This window comes from Anastrepha obliqua, chromosome 4 (assembly GCF_027943255.1).
Source record: "Anastrepha obliqua isolate idAnaObli1 chromosome 4, idAnaObli1_1.0, whole genome shotgun sequence".
NCBI lineage: Eukaryota > Metazoa > Arthropoda > Insecta > Diptera > Tephritidae > Anastrepha > Anastrepha obliqua.
Genome location: NC_072895.1, coordinates 34,899,537 through 34,921,370, shown reverse-complemented (window position 1 = coordinate 34,921,370; position 21,834 = coordinate 34,899,537). Strand labels below are relative to the sequence as shown.

Genomic DNA, 21,834 nt, shown 5'->3' with positions numbered 1-21,834 from the left:
TGGCGTATATTCCAAAAAGAGAATAGTGGGTACTCTACTAAGTGTTAGAAAAAGTTATCTACTTAGTGTACAAAATAATTTTGATTTAGCGCCTCAGCAAAGTGACATAGGTTTTCGCTAGCTAAAAAAAAAATTTCTTACCTGTTTTTTTTTTTGCTTCTATGAAAAAGAAAACATCAAAAGCTTAGAAAAATGTGCCTTATTATTCAATTAGTGTATTTATGATAATTGTAATAAATGAGTCTAATAATAAATATAAGCAATAAGAGTAAACACATTTTCAATGATAACTATTTTATAAAAACTATACATTTGAAGAATCACTATTTTCACTATATATGTATGAATATAAATATTAACTTGTTTGATCGACGATTTTTAGTTCTGCTAAATACCAAGTAAAGGTTGGAAATTCTTTTATGCTGTATATATCATATTTTATGGAATTTATGCCGTCCATTTCCATCTTACTGATTCCATTTACGAGATTTTCATATCTGTAAATAATTTAAGTTGTTTTTTTCCATTCAATTTAGATAAAAAGCCATGTTGATTGGTTTTATGCTAAATATTATAGTATTATATAATAAAAGTATTTAAGGCACTTAGATAAAAAGGTTACAAGGGGGGTCGATGTAATAGTACGATTTTCTTCCCCTTTAAAAATGTTCAACCTCTGTATCGGTGTATAAAATTCAATATACACATACAGATGAGGTCACCTGATTCAGATCTCTCGTTTTAAGGCCACCGTCCGCTTTGCCGGATTATGTAAATTTAATGCTGTTCAAGGTGTAGTTCTTTCAACTTAATACCGCACCGTAGTTGTGTAGGCGACACTGACATATAGTAAATACGGCTCGAAATATGCGTTCTCTGGGAATACGAATACAGTAGCCACAGTAATTTCACCATAGCTATCGATTAACTGTGAGAATAGAACTCATGTTTGTAACTGCGCCCAAGTGTGCACAAGGGAATTATAACTTTGTAATTAACGGTTATATGTACATATGTAACACCATAAAAGTGTCGAAATATAGACATGTGTTACACCTTGTCCACAATAAGAGCACCGCGACATATTACGAAGTTCTGACTATTTTTTTTTTTATTTTTTTTTTATATAAAAATATAGTTTCAAAGACAACAAAAACCATGTAACTTAAAGTTTAAAACTTTGTGCAAAATTAAAAAAAAAATCATATTCAAATATAAATAATTTTTTCTGAAACTTGGTACTCTTTCAAAATAAGCGAAATCGGTCAATAACCACGAACACCTACCAATGTAAATAAAGCAAAATTACTCGCATTTGCTCCCAAAAAAAAAAGAAATATGGCGCATGAAAAATTTTGAAAAAACGAGCTGCAATACCCCTCTTGGGGGGTAGTTGGTAGCAAGAGTAGCTATCTTCTCAGACAGTCAAGCAGCTATTAAGGCCTTAGACTCCAACTACATTTCATCCAAACTGGTCCTACAGTGTAGAGAGGAGCTGAAACTGCTCAGCCATTGGCTTGAAATTACCCTGATATGAGTTCCCGGTCAAAGGAACATACGAGGCAATGAGATAGCGGATGAGCTAGCAAGAAAGGGCTCAACACTAGACATAGCAGAGGCGGTGGCAGTTTCCACCCCACTGAACACACTAAAAGCATCTATTGCTTCACACTTTCATGCTTTAGCCGAAAAAAGATGGAAGCAAATACCTACATGTATCACAACAAAAAACACATGGCCGTCATATAAAATCCAAAGGACGAATGACCTGTTAGGATGTTCTCGGCCAAACATTTCACGTATCACTGCAACCCTTACAAGACATTGGAAAGTAGGGGATCATGCAGCTAGACTCAATCTACCCTTCAATCCTATCTGTAGAAGCTGTCAAGCGGAAGGGGTGAAGGAAAGTCTGTTCCACTATTTATGTGAATGTCCGGGACTAGCCAGGGCACGACTCCGATCCTTCGGTAAGCCTTTCCTACAGCAAATTAAGGAGATCTCAGTCATCGAGATAAAGGATTTGCTCCTATACACTTGGACCTCACTAAAAAAAAAAAAAAAAAAAAAAAAAAAAAAAAAAAAAAAAAAAAAAAAAAAAAAAACCCCATTATTTCACGAGATAGTGGTAGTAAAACGGTGCTGGTCACTAATTAGGAGCATTTCAGCTAAGAAATGTTCAACCACCTCAACAACAACAACAACAACCCCTCTTGGTCCTCACCTCATTTAGATCCGACATAAGTATTGAGCCAATTTTCACCACGGATAGAAAGTCATTCGCGTTGGCTTTGGTGGATAAAAGTGTAGAGACGTCAACAGGATAGGCATGCATGCATGGTCTTTGGGATCGCGCTATACGAACGAATGACCAAAGAAAATTATCCACTAACGTCAAAAACACGCAAGAAAAGACGCAAAGTTTGTTTGATTGCAAAAATAATAGCCAGCCCCAATTAAATGTTACTGAATTACTGAATGTGTGCAGCTATATAAAGTTTGGTTAGGACCGAATTTAGCACTTTCTTACTTGTTAAGCTCAGAATTAAAGTAAATACTTGAAATATACATATGTATTATTGTGAAACTACTAAATGAATGATGACAAAATGGCATTTGCCTTGCAGCTAACTACGGTCAAAGAATGAAAATTTTTAAATGAAGGGTAGACTAGAATTTTGTATACAACAAAAAATATGAATGAAAAAAAAAATATTATTGTTATTAACAAACTGCTGGACACATCTAGTGGGAGCACGGTATTTTTGTGCAGAGACCAGCATTCACACTTCACTAGGTTCAATCTCCACTGCGGACATAAGGCGTCATAAAGCTTTTTCTAACGATGGAAAATTCTCGGCAGGCAATGGTAAGCCTTCCACTCTGAGTCTATCTTTTGTATACGATTTTCATTTTCTCAAAAATAAAGCCTCAAAAATCTAACACGCAGTTTATTCCAAATTTCAAAATTGCCTTATTTCATTGTATATAATGCGATCGGAGTATAATTAATGATGGGTGATTTACCTTTTCGGGTTGGCTTTTTCCTTTTGATGTTTTAGCATCATATAACGTGCTATATTAACAGGATATCTTGATATGAACAAATTGGCATGCTTTAATCTGTAAAGAAAAATCAAAATTGGCGTCAGTCATCTCGTAAAGTTTAAACAAAATTTATGAAATTGGCATGGAACTAAAGATACGCTGAACCTTGTAAATATTATAAGCACTTCATGTATAAAAAAAAAAACCTTGAAAAGTAGGGAAAATTGAGAGAGCAAAATGGCATTTCATTTTGAGGGCCAGCTGCAAGTTTTTATTTGATAAATTTTTACTTTTAATAATTTAAAAGTGAGAAAAACAGCTGATCGCAAGTAAAAATAAACACGAATTAAAATTGCGAATTGAGTCTAAGTTCTAAATTTAAATAAAAAGCGTAATTAAAATGGAGAATGTGAGTAAATATATTTTAGAAGTTTATAAAGTTTATTTGAGCCTCCAGTCACAGTTGTTGCAGTTTCCGAAATACAAATTTAAAGCATTGAAAGTATCTTTTGTGTTTTATGTTTGTACTTCTTGGTTATTAACTAATTTTGTAATAAATATATTTACATAAATGCATAGATGGCAGCAAGTGATATATGAAGAAAGCTGTGATTTCCATAACAATACATCTGCTTAAAGAATGTTCTTCATCTGACAGCGATGAGGAAATGGAGGAGATTATTGTGGACAAAATAAAATCATGTGATTCCGAAGCTCGTTATTTTGCATTTTATTTGCTTAATTTTTTTAATTTAATACGAGGTAGCTCAAGTGAATTTTTTTTTCACTTTTTGTGATGTTTCCCGCCAACAATTTAAAACTTACAAATTGTTACTGGTTTTGCGTTCATGTACTTTTTTTATATTTTTCTCTTTGAGAGCGAATTCTCGGAAATTAAGTTACTGGCGAGTTACTAGATAATTTTTACATGAACAAGCCGATTGGCTAAGCTATTTTAAATATCGCAGTTGAAGCCACAGCATAACTAAACTAAAATATTTTTTAGTGCTGTTGCAGTTAAGTTGGCAGTTTTTCAAACACTGCAATTTATGACAGTAAAATTTAAAAAAAATTAACTTTCATCATACAACCAAACATTGCATATTTCAAATTTTAAGTCAGCACTCCAGTTTTCTAATCTTGTATTTGTAATAAATTATTATTATAGTTAATATAAAAATATTAAAAAAAATTAAATAAAAATAGAAAATCGATTTTATTGTTTATTTTACCAGCTAAAACTATATCCAAGATGGGTCAGTTTATGGTTAGATTTTTACAAAACGGGACACTTTTTGATTGAACAAAGTTAACAAACAGAATTGCAACATTTGGCGCTGGAAAACCCATACATTGTCTGATTTTGATGTTGTTGTTTTGTAGTAGCATAAACATTCCCGATACTTACATACGGGGAATGCTGCTGGAGTGACAGTCCCTGGCCGGATATAAATCCGGGTCGTTTCGGTAACGTAGAACCGACTGTCGTGGAAACCGAATCATATGTATATATTTATGTATGTATATACCCGCGCCCATTTCTTCTCTAGGGTATTATACTTTTCTTAACATAACGGTTGCATGTAACAGCATAAAGGAACGAAGATAGATAAGACACAAATATATATCAAATGCTCAGAAATGTTAGAGGATTCGATTTGGTTATGTCTGTCCGCCCGTCCGTTCGTGTTCTCGATAATTCAGAAAAACTAATATATTTCAATGAAACCTGGTGCACATATTACACTTCATCCGGTTCATATCACCTCCCATAAAACGGTAATTTTCAAAACCGTGAAAAAAAAAAACAAAAAAAAAAGTGATATCTCTATTATGAATTATGCAAAATTACAAATTGGTACAAATTAATGAAAATTGTATAACGACTTAAGAAAACTCGCACAAAATTAACACACGCGTTGCTCCGTAGCAAATTTAAAGCAGACATAAATATTACCGACATCGGATAAAAATACCGCTTACTTTTCACATGCTAAGTCTAAAGTTCCGACCATCCCTCTGATGTTAGGTAAACTATCTTTAATTGTTTATGAGTTTGTTTCAGTCTAATTAAGAGCCAGCCCAAATTAAATCTTACTAATATTTAAAAATGAAGCTCACATGGCGGGCTTCAACCAACTTATCCAACCTAATCTGTTGCAAATTATATCATATTTTGATAATAATAACAATAATAAATGCAATATTGTAAAATATGAGGCAGTCGAGCGTCAGAAAATTAACAGAGAAAGCTGTCTCATTACTTCACCTTTTATTACGCCGCCTTGGGAACAATCATAATCGTATTATGTACTGAATCAAAATATTTCCGTTTTGTCACTAAATGCCATACTCAAGATTGCCTGCGAAATATGTTCCTACGTGCGTATCTTTTTACTAATAGCAGAATATTTTTAGAGTTCAAATACACACTCATGGTGAAAATCAACGTAAAAAGCTACCCAGTGTTTGAACATATACATATTTATTCTATGCACTTAAAATATTTCTTTCATTTGGACATTACCTGTTTGACATGTCATCGTCTTCTCCTCCCCACCCAAAGTAAGAATTCGAAAAGCCATTTACTAGCTGAAATTGCTCGCGTGTCATCGCAGACACTCCACCAAAAATTGAGCGATAAGGCAACCTGTAATATAAATAATGCCGATTGAAAAAACAAAAACTCAAGTATGTTTTAGGGAAGCACAGTTAATTACTTGAAGTTTAGTGTGTCTATAGAAACTGACATGTGACGCGGTTGACGCGGACATGTATATAAGTTTCGGTTATCTAGAGGTAATAAGTCAACGTCATGGAAAATGAAACAGTCCCATGGAAATATTTTCAATGCTTCTAAGAAGCCAATATTCATAAGTGCAGCACGATTAAATGCTTTCCCGTTTGTCTGCTCGATGAGAAATATTCTATAGGCGATATTCTGCTTCATTAAGAAGGGATGAATGTTCCGTAGAAACACAGCTAAATGAGCGTAACGATCACGAAATGGTACTACAATAGCAACGTAATCCTTTGGAATGCAATCATGTGGTTCAAAAGATCCACCAGGCTTTAATAAACAAGACAATTCCGATTCCACAATATCCAATGACTCAAGAGTTGTATTCGGAGTTATTGGTCCATCATCTGAAAATTAATTTGTTTTGCTGTTATTTATATTCCTTTAGTTTAATAGACTATATGTATGTATGTAATTGCAATAATATAATATAATCAAGAAGTAGGAGTTGCGTTGTCACAGTACAGAGACGTGAGAAAGAGTTACACTGAGCGTGTCTATTTCTATTTTACACTTATAATCTATTATATTTTGCTTTCGTATTAAAATTTAATATGTATTTAGTATAATATTAACCCTCCATTGAGAACCCGGGTCTGGCCAGACTGGCTTTTTCGAATTTGGACGCAAATTTAACATATCTCTATTAGAGCTAACGACTTGAGCTTCCAGGTAGCTTCTTAAAATTTAAATTTCTATCGATTTATGGATATAACCTTTTAAAAAGGATCCTCGAACAGGGCGAAAAAAGGCCAGACACGGGGGCACAACCGAAGGTTTTAAAAAAGGTGTCCAACGGAGGGTTAATATTTAATTTGTTCATTGTTGGCAGATATATCAAACAACCAAATATCATAGTAGTCCATCCCTGATATTTGTACGTACAATAATGTAGTTAAGATTTTGGCATTATTTGTCATTATTAAAGTCACATTCGACTGTTACTGCGATTCGCATATCTACGTGTATTACAAGTTGTAGAATAAATTAAATAGACAACTCACTATCATCATATATTGGTTCTTTACATCTCTTATTCAAAGAAGCGGGGTTATGCCTTTTAATAGGCTGCCATTGACTAAGCATTAAATCACTGTTTGATTGGCGGTATTCGCTGGTAATGTTTTGCTGCTTCAATGATGAGCTATCCCACTGAGAGTCATCATTGATAGGAAGTGAAGAGTGGTTGCCAGAAATAAAAGTGTCGTTTACTTTATTTTTGTTACTTAAAGAATCACTGGATATGTTAAGCGCTTTAGTAAACTTATGCATATGTCGAATGCTGCAGAAATGCGTATGTAAACAAGAGTATTAGATTAAGAAAGACCGACTGTTTTAATACACCAAACATACCTAAGCTTACTAAACGTCGAGTAGCTTGCATTTTTATTATCCATATAGCTCAAAAATGCACTAAATAGTACCCACATCCCGAGCAGACTTAGCATCGCCCTCACTCCGTTCGCTTTAGTGAAGAGTGCCATTGCCGCTGGTCACAATCACTATTATGCGATTGTCCAGATCTGCTGTCGTAGAACACAGATTTCATTGAAGAATTTTACCAGCTCAGGAATCCCCATCTGAACATCCAGTGCACAATATGTCAACCCCACTTAGGTGCTGTTTTCCTATACTCTTCCAAACATTCTTCCAATTGCAATTCAATAGCAATGCAAATTATCAGCGCTGCCACATTGTGCGGATATCAAAAACATAATTTTTTTTTGCAATACACTCGACATCAAACAAATAGCTTAAGTCTAGAAAAAAGATTACAAAAAGATTTTTTCGATGTAAAAAGGTATTTAAAAGATATATTTTCTACCCAAATGCATAAAAAAATATAACACAGCCCTTATTCAAAATAGAACAAATCAACGAGCGCTTCGTGAAATTTGACGTTCCCACGACAGTCGGTTCTACGTAACCGGAACGACCCGGATTTATATCCAGCCAAGGACTGTCACTTCGGCAGCATTCACCGTATATGTATGGGAAATGTTTATGCTGATACAACAACAACAACAACCACAACAACAACAGCAATAAGCATTATTTTAGATATTTATTAAAAAATCTCCTAGTATCCGCCTTTTATAATTAATGGTCATATATTCTTTATTCCCCCATATTATTTTATACAGGTTTTTATACTATCTTTATACTCCTCCAAATTTATTTTCAATATGCACCTTGGTAAATATAACTTTCGGCCAACCACCTACATATTTCTTAATGCATGAGCAGGTATGGTTTTGCCACTCTATGGTTTGATGTAAATGCTGGTAATTTGCTGAAGGTAAGCAGAAAAACTATGAATGTTTTTTAGCCAACTCTGCTTGGGTAAAGATTAATTAATTTAATATGGGTAATATAGATCGAGAATCTGAGAGTAATTAGACTATGTTAAAACATGCATCTAATTGGCAATTAAGACATTTCTAAAATGTACGCATTAATTGTAACCAAATTTACCGTACAGGAAGAAATTAGTACTTAATTGGCAATACAATTGTGTCAGATTCTCTAAGCAACCTTGTGTAGCGTGTTTAATGAGCAGAGCAGAGCGTCTATACAATACGAAAATGAAACATCACGAAAACAAAATTACAAGAAAACGAAATGGCAGTAAACTCAAAGAGAAAAAACAAAACAACGAATTTTCAATGGAAATTGCTCCTCTTCACACATATAAAAGCTCTTTTCACGTGCTAACACGTGTTTGATTAATTGTTGTTTGCTTTTAGTCGTTCGTGAGTTATAGCGTCGCAAACATGGAGCAAAATAAAGAGGAAATACGGCATATTTTACAGTACTACTACTATAAAGGCAAAAATGCATCTCATGCTGCCAATAAAATTTGTGCAGTTTATGGACCCGATACAGTTTCCATTTCCACCGCACAACGATGGTTTCAACGTTTTCGTTCTGGTGCAGAGGTGATCGAAAATGCGCCACGGTTCGGAAGGCCTATCGTCAAAAATTGCGATCAAATCGCTGAATTGATCGAAAGAGACCGGCATAGTAGCAGCCGTGGCATCGGCCAAGAGCTGGGCATGAGTCATCAAACCGTTATAAACCATTTGAAGAAGCTTGGATTCAAAAAGAAGCTCGATGTATGAGTGCCACACGACTTGACGCAAAAAAACATTTTTGCCCGTATGGATGCATGCGAATCGCTTCTGAATCGCAACAAAATCGACCCATTTTTGAAGCGGATGGTGATTGGCGATGAAAAGTGGATCACTTACGACAACGTGAAGCGCAAACGGTCGTGGTCGAAAAGTGGTGAAGCTGCCCAGACGGTGGCCAAGCCTGGATTGACGGCCAGGAAGGTTCTTCTGTGTGTTTGGTGGGATCGGCAGGGAATCATCCACTATGAGCTGCTCCCCTATGGCCAAACGCTCAATTCGGACCTGTACTGCCAACAACTGAACCGCTTGAATGCAGCACTCATGCAGAAGAGGCCATCTTTGATCAACAGAGGCCGAATTGTCTTCCATCAGGACAAGGCCAGGCCATACACATCTTTGGTGACGCGCCAGAAGCTCCGGGAGCTCGGATGGGAGGTTCTTTTGCATCCACCGTAAAGTCCGGATCTCTCACCAAGTGATTACCACCTATTTCTGTCCATGGCGAACGAGCTTGGTAGTCGGAAGTTGTCCACAAGAGAGTCCTGTGAAAATTGGCTCTCCGAGTTTTTTGACAATAGGGAAGCGAGCTTCTATAAGAGGGGCATTATGAAGTTGGCATCTCGTTGGGAACTCGTCATCGAACAAAACGGCGCATATTTGACTTAAATCGCATTATTATAACCAATTTTATGAACAATTGGGAATTCAATAAAAATACCGCAAGACTTTTTTGACAACCTTATATTATCTATGGCACCTATCTTCCTCCCTGATATTTGGAATCTTATGGGCTCAGCTTGTGGCAGATGTATCCTGCCAGGTTCTTCAAACCGTCGTGCTCCAACCAGTACAATTGAGAGGGATAGAACAAATTAATTATTCAGGCACATGTAGTCCTAAGTAAATTTACTTACATCTTCCATATGTAAATTTGTTAAACTTACTTTTCCCAACGCTAAATTAAATTTTCTGATTTGCATATTTTGAAACCTCCTGTTTTGATTAACTGTTTTTTTTTCTGCTGGTAAAAATTTTTCCAGCAGAAACTATCAGCTTCCCCCCAAAATGAAATTTTACTTTACGTTCTCGCATTCCAATACGAGTTCATTTTGTGTTCGCGAACATTAAACGCTGATAGATATAATATATACGATACAAGATTGTGCACATTATCTACATCTAAGTACTATACTTATAATTGTGCTGTTCCACAAATAAAAGGGCTAATAGTTTAATGCTGCAATTTTTTGGAACAAATAAGGAACCATTTCGCTAGAAAAAAAATCAAAAATGAGTTTCGATAGATAATTAAATTTAAATTGTGCTCATAGTTTTTGAAGTGTAAGAGCATTGATTATATCGTCCCCTTAGTACAACAATAGCCTATGTGCTCATAGGCTATTATTTTTTTATTGAATTTTTGGATTCTCCACCGTCGATTTTATATGTGGTCAAAATTTTGTCAAATTCTAGTTCCACAAAGTGGGTCAAAACGTCAGTCAAAAAATAATAAATATTTACAGACATAACGAGATTTGAGTGAGAGCTACTTTCGACAAAAAGTTTCAAATTCATTTTCTCAAAACATCAAAAAATTTATAAGCTATTTTAATACTAAGGGGACGATATATACTATATACATATATGTACTGAAAAAAACCTTATTTTCGTAAGTATTTATTTTAAATAAAATATTTATATTATTGTCAAGTTAAAAGGAAACAAGACCCAAGTTAAAAAGGAAATATATTTCTCTACAAAAAAAAAGATATTTTCGAGAATATTTCTACAACACGTTTTCCTACAACGCGCAACAAATCTATCCTTTTATAGGGGGGATTACTTTATATTAATTTATCGACAATTGGTAGACTTTGCATTGGGGTAATAAGTTCAATAACAAATTTGTGTTTTAAAAATTGATGCCTAAATTTGGTTTATATTTTAATTTATAAAAATCATTAATTATTTCGGACAGCGCGAAATACAGAAAATATTATATTGCTCCACCAAATAATGACTGTAAATTTGGACCATTTAACAGAAATACAGCATCAGTTACTGCTGTTTAAGGGAAGTCGCACAGCATCCATATCCTTAACAAAAGCGACGTTGTTCTGATTTCTGCACAAGTACTCAATTTTCAATATTTTGTCTTCACCAATGCATGGATCATAAAAACCGGGCAGTTCGCTCTAAAAAATTCCAATTGTTTATACAGTGTGACATTTACCATACACAAATTGTGGTTACCTTGGAGGATTGATACAGAATCAATGTACTGTCTTTTACGAGACACTGTAGTGGTATTGTTACATCTAACGAAGCATTTTCAAGAAAATTGCTATTATCATCTTCAAACTGCCCATAAGTGGCACGAGTAATTATAAGTCCTCCTCTACTGCTTTCTTCCGAAACAATGCGCTCGTACGTGCGTTGCATTAATTCCACCGCAGCATAAGCTTCTTGCCTTTGCCTTGTCAATCGCTGTTCGTTACTTCTCTTCTTCTTCTCAATTTCACTATTTTTCCGCTCTAAACGCATAGGATCGAGTATAGATTTTTTTATGAAGAACCACGCCAATATTGGTGTAACTGTAGCATAGAAAACTGCGGCAGGCACTATTTCCTCACTCAAATGAATCGGGAATATATACGATTGATTGGATCGCACTATTCTAAATATAAGATTATTCCTTTATAAGGTAATACAGACATAAAATAATTGCAAATAAGCTTACTTAAATTTAAGCATTACTCCCGATGGAATACCTAAAGATACGGCTGCAAACACTGAACTATACTTCGAAATCTTTTTTTCAGCTCCGTATTCCGCCAGAAAGCCAAATGTGCCTAACCTGAAATTATGAGACTGTCACATAAACAATTAAAGTATATTTTATCTCTATCCCCTTTTTAGGCTATACAATCAAAATGGAAGGCACTTCAATACAATTAAATTAAATTATAATTAGCTTTTAACAACGGTTTTGTAAGCTTAACTAATCAAGATTACATTCATTGAGGGGTAGGCATAAAATCTATTCCAAGTGTTATCAGTCCAATATGAAAAAACTTACTTCGCTGCCAATTTAAGCTTGAGCTCATTTTCAATCATTTTCCTCGTATATGCCGCACTTAGGTATATGTGCGGGAAACCGATAACAAACGATGTTGTCCATGCATGTTTTTCAGTACTGCTGTCAATTTGAGTAGTCATAGATGATTGCGTGCTAACATTGAGTGTTAAGGAACCCACCGTGTGCTTATCCAACTGCACCGCCAGGGTTGAGAATATAGCAGGGTTGATGCGTCCTTCCCGGAAATTCATCGAGGTTCCTCCATTCAGTGTAAGCACTGAGGAAAGAGTACGCCCACCTAAATTATGTAATACATTATTACAATTACATCGAAAAAAATATTCTATTGAAATATACCTTTTACTCCTAATAGCGGACCGTTGCCGGCACCAACATCAATTTCTAACCAACCCTTGTTAATTAATCGCCGCCCGCAGATAATAAAGTTTCCACTCCCATTACCATTAGCCGAATACAAATTTCCGCCAAGAGAGAGGGTGTCCTTACGATTTATAGGAGCTTCAATAGACTGTGAAATGCTCATTGAAGACACTTCGACTCGAGGAAGCTGCGTCTCATCGTATGGTGTAAATATCTCTGTGGCATTAACATTAATAGTTATGTTCCCACGGGGATTTGTACGTTGTTGTAGCTTTCGCTCCTCAGCAGCTTGTGCTAAACGTTCATACTCTTCGCGTATCTCAGCGGGCGTTTTGGTACGATGTACCAACTCCCATCCGTCTGTTCTTAGACCTTTTTGACCAACGCAATCATATATTGCTCGTTTATGGGGGTCCGACAATACCTCATAAGCTCGTTTAGTTCGGTTAAACAGCTGTTCCGCTTTTTTTTTACTTTCCAGATCTATATGCTTGTCTGGATGATAAATGCGGCTGAGTTTTCTATACGCAGCATTTATTTGCTCTCCTGTGGCCTATTAAATTAAATACTTTTTTATTACCGGCGGACTAGTCAATCAGCTGATCATTATTAAACCTTGCATTTACTTACATCTTGCGGAAGGTTCAGGAAAGTGTAGTAATTCTCTTCCAGCTCATTGTCAGAATCCCCATCAACTGACATTGCGACCTTTTATACTGGTCAATTATTGTCTATTTAATTTTACTATACTGAACACGAATTTTGAATTTAGGCCGAACTAAACATCAATCTATCGCAAATAACCTATAAAACTTTCTCGTAACAACCCTTGTTTCTAATATGACAAGGGCAAAGCAGATTCTCGGAATGCCAATAGCGAAACAAAAAGGGTGTTTGTTACTAAAAATTAAAAAACAAAAAATGTTAATAAGCTGTGAAAGGTACAGAGAACGTATGAATTTACGTTCTCTGAAAGGTACATAACAAGGCGAATCTATTAAAAGTGGTGTTGGTAAATCAGCTGATTTCTTTTTTTCTTTGTCTGTGTCCATGTAGCTGTCAGCACAGAATAAAACAAGGCGAATAAATTTTTTGTTTTCTCCTTCGCCAATACCTTGCCGTGACAATCAAACGTACAAAACATTGTTGTTGCTCTAGTGCCACCACCTTCAATAAATGGGCATTGGTACAGAAGCAAAATGTTTGGAAACAATTGTTTTACTTAAATGTTAAGTTTTGAACATTGAGTTGAACAAATTACTGAAGAAACTAGACACAAAAACACTTATTTAATTTATTTGTTTTAACTACTTTGAATTTTAAAATTCTTAAAGCTTTAATAGAAATAAGTTATATGTAGTAAATTGTTTCCCTCTTTACTAATTCTTGAAGGAAAAGAATTTTTCAAGAGAATTTCGCTGATTTAAATCAATGTGAAATATTACTCACTCCATCGAATTTCTTAAATAGGCATGTTTTTGTTTTAGTGCTCATGTAATCTGCTAAATATGATTAATCAGTAATGAAATTCATAGCTTGTTTGTTATGCTTCTAGATATAGGCAATTGTTTAAACAGCAGCTATTTCCGGCTAAACAACTTTTATAAGGAGCTTTCTCGAGATCTGACGATGTTACTTTATGCCGCTCTTGATACCATGGCAAACTCATTCAAGGTGATAGCAGTAGTGCATAAACAAAATTATAAAACATGAATTTTATTTTTGAAATTTAGTGATTTGAATGTCAGAATTTCAATCAGAATATGCACAAACAAACAAAAAACATAATTTTTTTTCTAACCACTAAATCGTAAGAGAAAACAAATTAGTTGTTCTACTGCTGGCCTTATATGGATTCGCTTTGCCTCCACTCTTTACTGGTTTAATAAATTTTAAGGCGCCTTGATAAAATTCTATAAATTTTGAGCATATTAGTTACTCTGTGGTTTCAATAGTTTTCTGTCACAAAGTAAAAAACGTGCTGCTGTTCTTTTTTTTCCTCCACACGCGATAGTGAAGTTCGAGAAATTTTCTAAGATCAAGTATTTGCTTGCAAGAATTTAATTTCGGTTCAAATTAAGAAAAAAAAAATGTTAAGAATACCGAAGTTCATCCCAAGATTGATTGGACAACGATTTGTTGCTCCAGATCACGGAAAGTTCTTAGTAAAGGCAAGTACGAAGCACCTTTGTCAGTGATGTGATCTTTGTTCCGTATTGCGCTGCGGCGTTTTACATAATATTCCAACATGAATTTCATAAAGTGCTAATTAAGTCAATCATAACTGCATTTTGTAAATCGGCTAATATAAATATAATATTATGTTTTTGATTTATTGCAGAACACTTATGGAGTCACCACCCAACTGCGTCAGAAGTAAGTACTCTAAACTTTTACATAAACCCCATCTGAATGATTGGTAGTTTTCAAAGTAAAATCTACTTTCTAAAATAATGTGCAAATAAGAATCTGATAAAGAATCGGCATGTGATATTTAGTATACATATATATGCATATATTATAAACATTGTCGGCAAACATTTATTAAATCTTTCTAGAAGAAATTGCGTCATGCCATACTGATTAACTCTGATAGGAACGATATATGGAGGGTTACTGGTGTAAATTTTTTGTAAAATGCATTATTGACATGTCTTAAATTTGCGTAACTATTTATATAGTAGAGCCTCTATTCGACCTATTGGTTCTAAATTTGGTAATTATCCAGTATGTGAGGAGTGGGTTTTGCTAAATTTTATGATGTATGGTCATACTCACTAGTGGCGAATATTGGCCGATAACTTTTTTGTTGCTTTCACATGCAAATATTTCGTCAAGTGAGTCCGTTACGATTCAAATCAGTGTTCCTATGTGCACATCCCAAAGGTCCAAAAATATGAGGTGTATATGCAGCAAAATATTTGAAGAAGTCGAAGACGTGCTGAAGTTAAACGTTAAGGAGGCCCCAGGACGAGACCAAAAAAAAAAAAACAAAACAAAAACTTTCAAAGCAAGATCAAAAAATCATTGATTTGTTTTTCGAGGACGTTTAAGTGTAGGAGGTCCAAAAATCCATCCTCTAACTACAGCGAAAACCGTTACCACGACATTTAACCTAACGTTTGCCAGAACGACACGGATTTCTATCGAGCCAAGAGCTGATCAATAACTTCAACAAAGCAACATAGAAACTTAAATCTTAATCTTAATTTAAAAGAGCTGCTAAATTACCAAAAATAGCAAGTTTGTAGAATTTACCACAAGTATAAATACTATTACAAGCCCAATAACATGTGAAATGACATAAAGTTGCTAACGGGTGCTCCGAAACAATCTCAAATCTTTATAGCAGATTCCGCGAATGCACACTAAGTTTGCAATCACAAATTAAATGTCAACAAAGAAATTCAAAGTAATCGATCAAAAAAATTTTATTTAAGAATATTAAAAAAAAAAAAAAAATTTCAGTGTAAAACGACTTCACAATTTATTTAAAACTGCATACAAATTTTAGGAAGATTTTTTCTAACTAATATTTTATAGGGTAGCCTTTTTGTTTGAAAACTGATTTAAGCCCTATCGGTTGCTTCTGCGATGCTTTCTTATATTATATTTCACTCAAGAACTCACCGCAAATTCTCAATTACATTGAAATCGGGCGATTGTGCTGGCGTTTCAACTACATGGGGACAGTTTCAGACAAGCCGTGATTGAACAATATTTAATTTTTGTTTGTGGTCGTTGTCTTGATAGAATCGAAATATATATTATATCCCAAAATATAATACCAAATTTTCAACACTTTGCAGTAAGTTATTTCTTATAAATTCAAATAAGTTTCATCAATGAAAGCCAAGTCCGGCCCTGCTGCTGACTCACAACACCAAACTCATTCTTACTTGTGCAGTCATATCCGCACGCCGACAGGAGATATTTGAATCTACGGATCCTTTTACTCTACTTGGAGGGTTCCCTTCCAATAAATATAAAATCACTAAAACTATTAAGACGAAACTAACGTTAATTTACTTAAAGCCGCATTATAAAATCAGGGGCAACCGATGGTTGATGATATTCTTCAAATAAGTTTAAAAATGTCTCAAATAAATATTTAAATAAATAAATTTATAACAGAGGTTTGTTGTTGTTGTTGTAGCAGCATAAACATTTCCCGTGCATATACGAGGAATGCTGCTGAAGTGACAGTCCTTGGCCGGATATAAATCCGGGTCGTTCCGGTTACGTAGAACCGACTGTCGTGGGAACGTATAACAGAGGCTCGAGTCATGCGGTCCGTTGAGGCCGTTGCACTATTATTCGGCAATTGCAAAAAGTTGCCATGTGATATTTATAAGAAGGTAGATAAGTAATCTTGTGCTCACATAATTGAGGCAATTTGTCTTTTCATGATATTTGTAATATTTATCGTGCAAAAACTTTTTCCTTAAATTTTTATAAAAATATAGTTCATTCAAAAACCTTGTAAATTAAAGCTCCAAACCAAACAAAATTCACAGAAATTTAATAATCTTCAAGAAATTGTCATCAAATGTTTTAACTTTTTATTCAAAATCTTCCAAATATGTGGTTTTAATGGAACAAAATTCTCAACAGCATATGCCAAATTAAAAAGAAAAATCAATGCGATTTTTGAGTGAAACTAGATTTTCATTAAAATAAATATAACATTAATAGCCTGTAAAACTACGTACCTTCTAACGATTCGAAAAAAATGAAAATTTTAGTGACAATTTTTTGAAATTTGTTGAATTTTTTGTGATTTTTGTACAAAGTCTTGAACTTTGATTAATAAGGTTTTTGTATAAAAGGATGATAAAACTTATTAATCCTTTGCACTCGAGAGATGAGTCCCGCTCACATCTTACAATAGTTTGGTGCGGAAATTCGATGTTCTGTGTAAACTATTTGCTTCCTTATGTAGTGATTGATATCTTCTTTATGCTTGCGATATCGTTCTTTGATTTCGGTCCTAATCACTGCGTGGATAATCTTACAACGTAATGTCCCTTCCAAATTATGTGAGATGTTCTTATCTAAGATTAGCGCGGTACCAAATGCTTCGAGTTGGTTAGTCTGCGCGGAAACGGCCTCGAATGCAAAGGGTTAATGGTATGAGCACGAGTGTTCACTGTTGCGTCCAAAATATTTCTTTTGAACTCACGTTTTAGAAGCTCTATATGATTTTGATTTCCCACATAAGTACAAGAAATTTACATCGCTCGAACTACTGTCGAAGGAATAGCTGATAATAGCCCTCATACAATATGTACTCGTATACTCATCAGATATGATATTTTTCAACACGAGATTTAATTTAGTTTAATTGATGGAAAACAAACGGAATTAAGTGTGAATTTTTGTAACAAACAATACTTTTTTGTGCTCGATTAATCCAGACTTTTTTTGACAAAAGAAAATGTACAGTAAAATCGACTTACACCCGTGTCAAAATCGCTACCAAGACCGCAGATGCGCTAATCTGAAATAAAAAGTTGATCGGCGTTTAAGCCGGGGTCGATCAGATGAAAAATGAAGCTAAAATTAATGGGTTAGGTTGAACTGGTTGACTTGTAGTCGCGCATAAAACGGTTCTGTCCATAGTATTCATATTTTTTGTTAAAAGGTTTTCCAACACGAATACGATACATGAACTCGTTGTTATTGTTGTTTTTTATTATTATAATTTTTTTTAATTATAAATGTAAGAAATAAATTATCAGGTCAACTTTTTAAATAATAATAGTTTTAATAATTGTAATAAATTATCGGCTTTAAATGTTCGTGTGCGAAACTCTAGTAGGGGAAATTGAGAGAGAGAGAGACTTACAAGTTTGTTTACTGGTGCTCTGTTATGTGTCAATTATGCTGTAGGCCATGAAACTATCAAAGCGTAGTGTAAATACACTAATTATAGGTCGGTCTGTCCATGTAAAAATTATCTAGTAACTTGCCAGTAACTTAAATTCCGAGAAGTCTCTCTAAAAGAGAAATATATTAAAAAAAGTATATAACCGCAAAACCAGTAACAATTTCCAAGTTTTACGAACAGCTGATTAAATTGTTGGCAGGAAAAATCACAAAAATTAAAAATTTTTTCACATGAACTATCTCGTTTTAATTAAAAAATAAATAAACAAAGCAAATAAAATGCAAAATAACGAGCTTCGGAACCACATGATTTTATTTTGTCAACACTAATTTGTTCCATTTCATCATCGCTGTGAGATGAAAAGCATTCCATTAGCAATTGCAATTCGCAAATTTTCATTCGTGTTTGTTTTTACTTTGCGATCAGCTGTTTTTCTCAATTGTAAACTCTTACAAGTAAAATATTTATCCAGTAAAAACTTGCAGCTTCCCCTCAAAATGAAAGGTTATTTTGCTCTCTCACATTCCCCTACTTTGTAAATTCTTTGGGTACACGAACTCCAAAAGTGATAATTTGTAACAATTTTCATTAACTATTTGCTTCATGAACAGACCTTATATGTCGTTAGAATATCAAAATCTATAAACGAAATCAAATCGACTGCTCTACTGTCTACCGGTTCAATGTGCCTTGGTTTTGTAAATTTGTTATTAAGTAAACAAGGCACCTTTTTTCACGATAGGTTTAACCTGTTACTTCTGTTTTCGTTTAACCCCTATTAATTTTTGTTTGTTCGCTTATCTCTTCGTAGATCTGGCGAAGTCAAAGGTGCCGTCATCGGTATCGACTTGGGTACCACAAATTCTTGCGTGGCTGTAATGGAAGGTAAGCAAGCAAAGGTTATTGAAAACGCGGAAGGTGCACGTACTACGCCGTCCCATGTTGCTTTTACCAAGGACGGTGAGCGTCTGGTTGGTATGCCAGCGAAACGTCAGGCAGTTACAAATTCAGCTAACACATTTTATGCGACGAAGCGTTTGATCGGCCGTCGCTTTGATGATCCCGAAATTAAGAAGGATTTGAAAAATTTGTCATACAAAGTAGTGAAAGCATCAAATGGAGATGCTTGGGTTTCAGCAACCGATGGCAAAGTGTACTCTCCCTCCCAAATTGGTGCTTTTATTTTAGTAAAAATGAAGGAAACAGCTGAGGCGTATCTCAATACACCAGTGAAAAATGCCGTTGTCACTGTTCCCGCCTACTTCAATGACTCACAGCGTCAAGCCACAAAAGATGCTGGTCAAATTGCTGGACTGAATGTGTTGCGTGTTATCAATGAACCTACCGCCGCCGCATTGGCCTACGGCATGGATAAGACCGATGACAAAATGTAATTGCTACTCGAATCAATATTCTAACGTTTGAGTTAAATTATTTGTATTATTTTTCTTATTACAGAATTGCTGTATATGATTTGGGTGGTGGTACGTTCGATATCTCTATTTTGGAAATTCAGAAAGGAGTTTTTGAAGTAAAGTCTACAAATGGCGACACTCTGCTTGGCGGTGAAGATTTTGATAATACAATTGTCAACTACTTGGTGTCTGAGTTTAAGAAGGATACTGGAATCGATATTACCAAAGATAATATTGCTATGCAACGTTTAAAGGAAGCTGCTGAAAAAGCCAAGTGTGAGTTGTCCTCATCGCAACAGACAGATATCAATTTGCCCTACTTAACCATGGATACTTCTGGCCCACAACATATGAATTTGAAAATGACCCGTTCTAAGCTCGAAAGCCTCGTCGGTGATTTAATAAAGCGTACAATTCAGCCCTGTCAAAAGGCTCTGTCTGATGCCGAGGTTTCTAAGGCAGAAATCGGTGAAGTTTTGCTGGTCGGTGGTATGACAAGAATGCCAAAAGTACAGCAAACAGTACAAGATCTTTTCGGCCGACAGCCTTCACGTGCCGTAAATCCCGATGAAGCTGTAGCCGTCGGTGCCGCAGTACAAGGTGGTGTACTCGCTGGAGATGTCACCGATGTTTTGCTTCTCGATGTCACACCATTGTCTCTGGGTATCGAAACATTGGGCGGTGTTTTTACCCGTCTTATCTCCCGCAATACTACCATTCCCACCAAGAAATCGCAGGTATTCTCTACCGCCGCTGATGGCCAAACGCAAGTGGAAATTAAGGTACACCAAGGCGAGCGTGAAATGGCATCTGATAATAAAATGCTTGGATCTTTCACATTGGTGGGCATTCCACCCGCACCCCGTGGTGTTCCACAAATCGAAGTAGTGTTCGATATTGATGCCAACGGTATCGTTCACGTTTCCGCTAAAGACAAAGGTACCGGCAAGGAACAACAAATCGTTATTCAATCAAGCGGTGGCTTAAGCAAGGATGAAATCGAAAACATGATTAAGAAAGCTGAAGAATATGCTGCTACTGACAAGAAGAAGCGTGAGTTGATTGAATTGGTCAATCAAGGAGAGAGTATTGTGCATGACACCGAGACTAAGATGGAGGAATTCAAGAGCCAATTACCAGCTGAAGAAGTAAGAATTGAATTGAATGTTGAATTTGAAAAATTGATGACTATTTTATGTGTTCCTTTTAGTGTGAGAAACTAAAGAAAGAAATCGCTGACTTGCGTACGCTCCTGGCCAACAAGGAAACCGCTGAGCCTGAGGAAGTCAGAAAAGCCACCAGTCAATTGCAACAATCATCGCTGAAACTCTTTGAGATGGCATATAAAAAGGTAACTGCATATTTTGATTTATTTTGAATATTTATACTTACTAAATAACATTTTTCCTCGTTTAAATAGATGTCCGCGGAACGCGAGAGTAGCGCAGCTGGGGGAAGCAGCAGTTCTGAACAGACTACCTCGGAAGAACAGAAGGAGGGAAAGAACTAAAATAATTCTTTGGTTGAGGGGTACGCTTGTGTGAATTGTATCGAGTAAATATTATAATAATCGAATCCTACCCATTTGCCACTCTACATTCGAAACGGTAGGTAGAGTGAAACTCATGCGACCATGATGATCCATAAATTTTTAATTGTTTCTTATGGAATCCTACAATCAAGTGAGAGGATCTCGACATTGCTAATTTTTTTTTAATCAGCAAACAGGATTTCGAAATAAGATATGACCACAATTTTATTTGTATGTGGTTTTTGTTAACTTAATAAAATAGATTAGTTTCTAATTACTTAGAATAAACAAAATCGCAAAGAAGAGAATATTCGCATAAAAACGAAACTGAAATGGATTATTTTTAAGCAGTTTATTGTTAGTGATTTAACATTTGTGTAAAATGAGCGTACACCAAGTTGCGTTTATTTTCTTGTGAAGTACACTAAATATGAAATATGTATATAAATATATGTATTAATAAATAATAACATAAATAGTATCGAAAACTAGTTTTTGTTTAGGATTTAGGACACTATTCAAGCCTCAATTGACGCCATACGGCGATTGATTTATT

At 35.1% G+C, this 21,834-nt stretch overlaps 3 protein-coding genes across 3 annotated transcripts; 1 reads left to right on the top strand and 2 right to left on the bottom strand.

The window, feature by feature from the left end:
- Nucleotides 1-184: 184 nt before the first annotated feature.
- On the bottom strand, nucleotides 185-7,501 carry LOC129245972 (beta-1,4-N-acetylgalactosaminyltransferase bre-4). The gene is made up of 6 exons (XM_054884434.1): nucleotides 7,202-7,501; nucleotides 6,853-7,130; nucleotides 5,769-6,195; nucleotides 5,576-5,698; nucleotides 3,028-3,123; nucleotides 185-497 (listed from the first exon to the last, which is right to left on the bottom strand). Exons 1-6 carry the CDS (start codon nucleotides 7,330-7,332, stop codon nucleotides 356-358), a joined length of 1,197 nt encoding a protein of 398 aa, XP_054740409.1. The 5' UTR covers nucleotides 7,333-7,501; the 3' UTR covers nucleotides 185-355.
- A 3,385-nt stretch (nucleotides 7,502-10,886) lies between these two features.
- LOC129245638 (dnaJ homolog subfamily C member 11) lies at nucleotides 10,887-13,296 on the bottom strand. The gene is made up of 6 exons (XM_054883934.1): nucleotides 13,073-13,296; nucleotides 12,419-12,995; nucleotides 12,062-12,359; nucleotides 11,723-11,839; nucleotides 11,236-11,659; nucleotides 10,887-11,177 (listed from the first exon to the last, which is right to left on the bottom strand). Exons 1-6 carry the CDS (start codon nucleotides 13,142-13,144, stop codon nucleotides 11,037-11,039), a joined length of 1,629 nt encoding a protein of 542 aa, XP_054739909.1. The 5' UTR covers nucleotides 13,145-13,296; the 3' UTR covers nucleotides 10,887-11,036.
- Nucleotides 13,297-14,411: 1,115 nt separating this feature from the next.
- LOC129243953 (heat shock 70 kDa protein cognate 5) lies at nucleotides 14,412-21,759 on the top strand. Its single transcript, XM_054881446.1, has 6 exons — nucleotides 14,412-14,613; nucleotides 14,784-14,818; nucleotides 19,144-19,722; nucleotides 19,791-20,895; nucleotides 20,958-21,098; nucleotides 21,168-21,759. The coding sequence occupies exons 1-6, from the start codon at nucleotides 14,533-14,535 to the stop codon at nucleotides 21,255-21,257; spliced, it is 2,031 nt and encodes a 676-aa protein (XP_054737421.1). The 5' UTR covers nucleotides 14,412-14,532; the 3' UTR covers nucleotides 21,258-21,759.
- The last annotated feature ends 75 nt before the right edge of the window (nucleotides 21,760-21,834 follow it).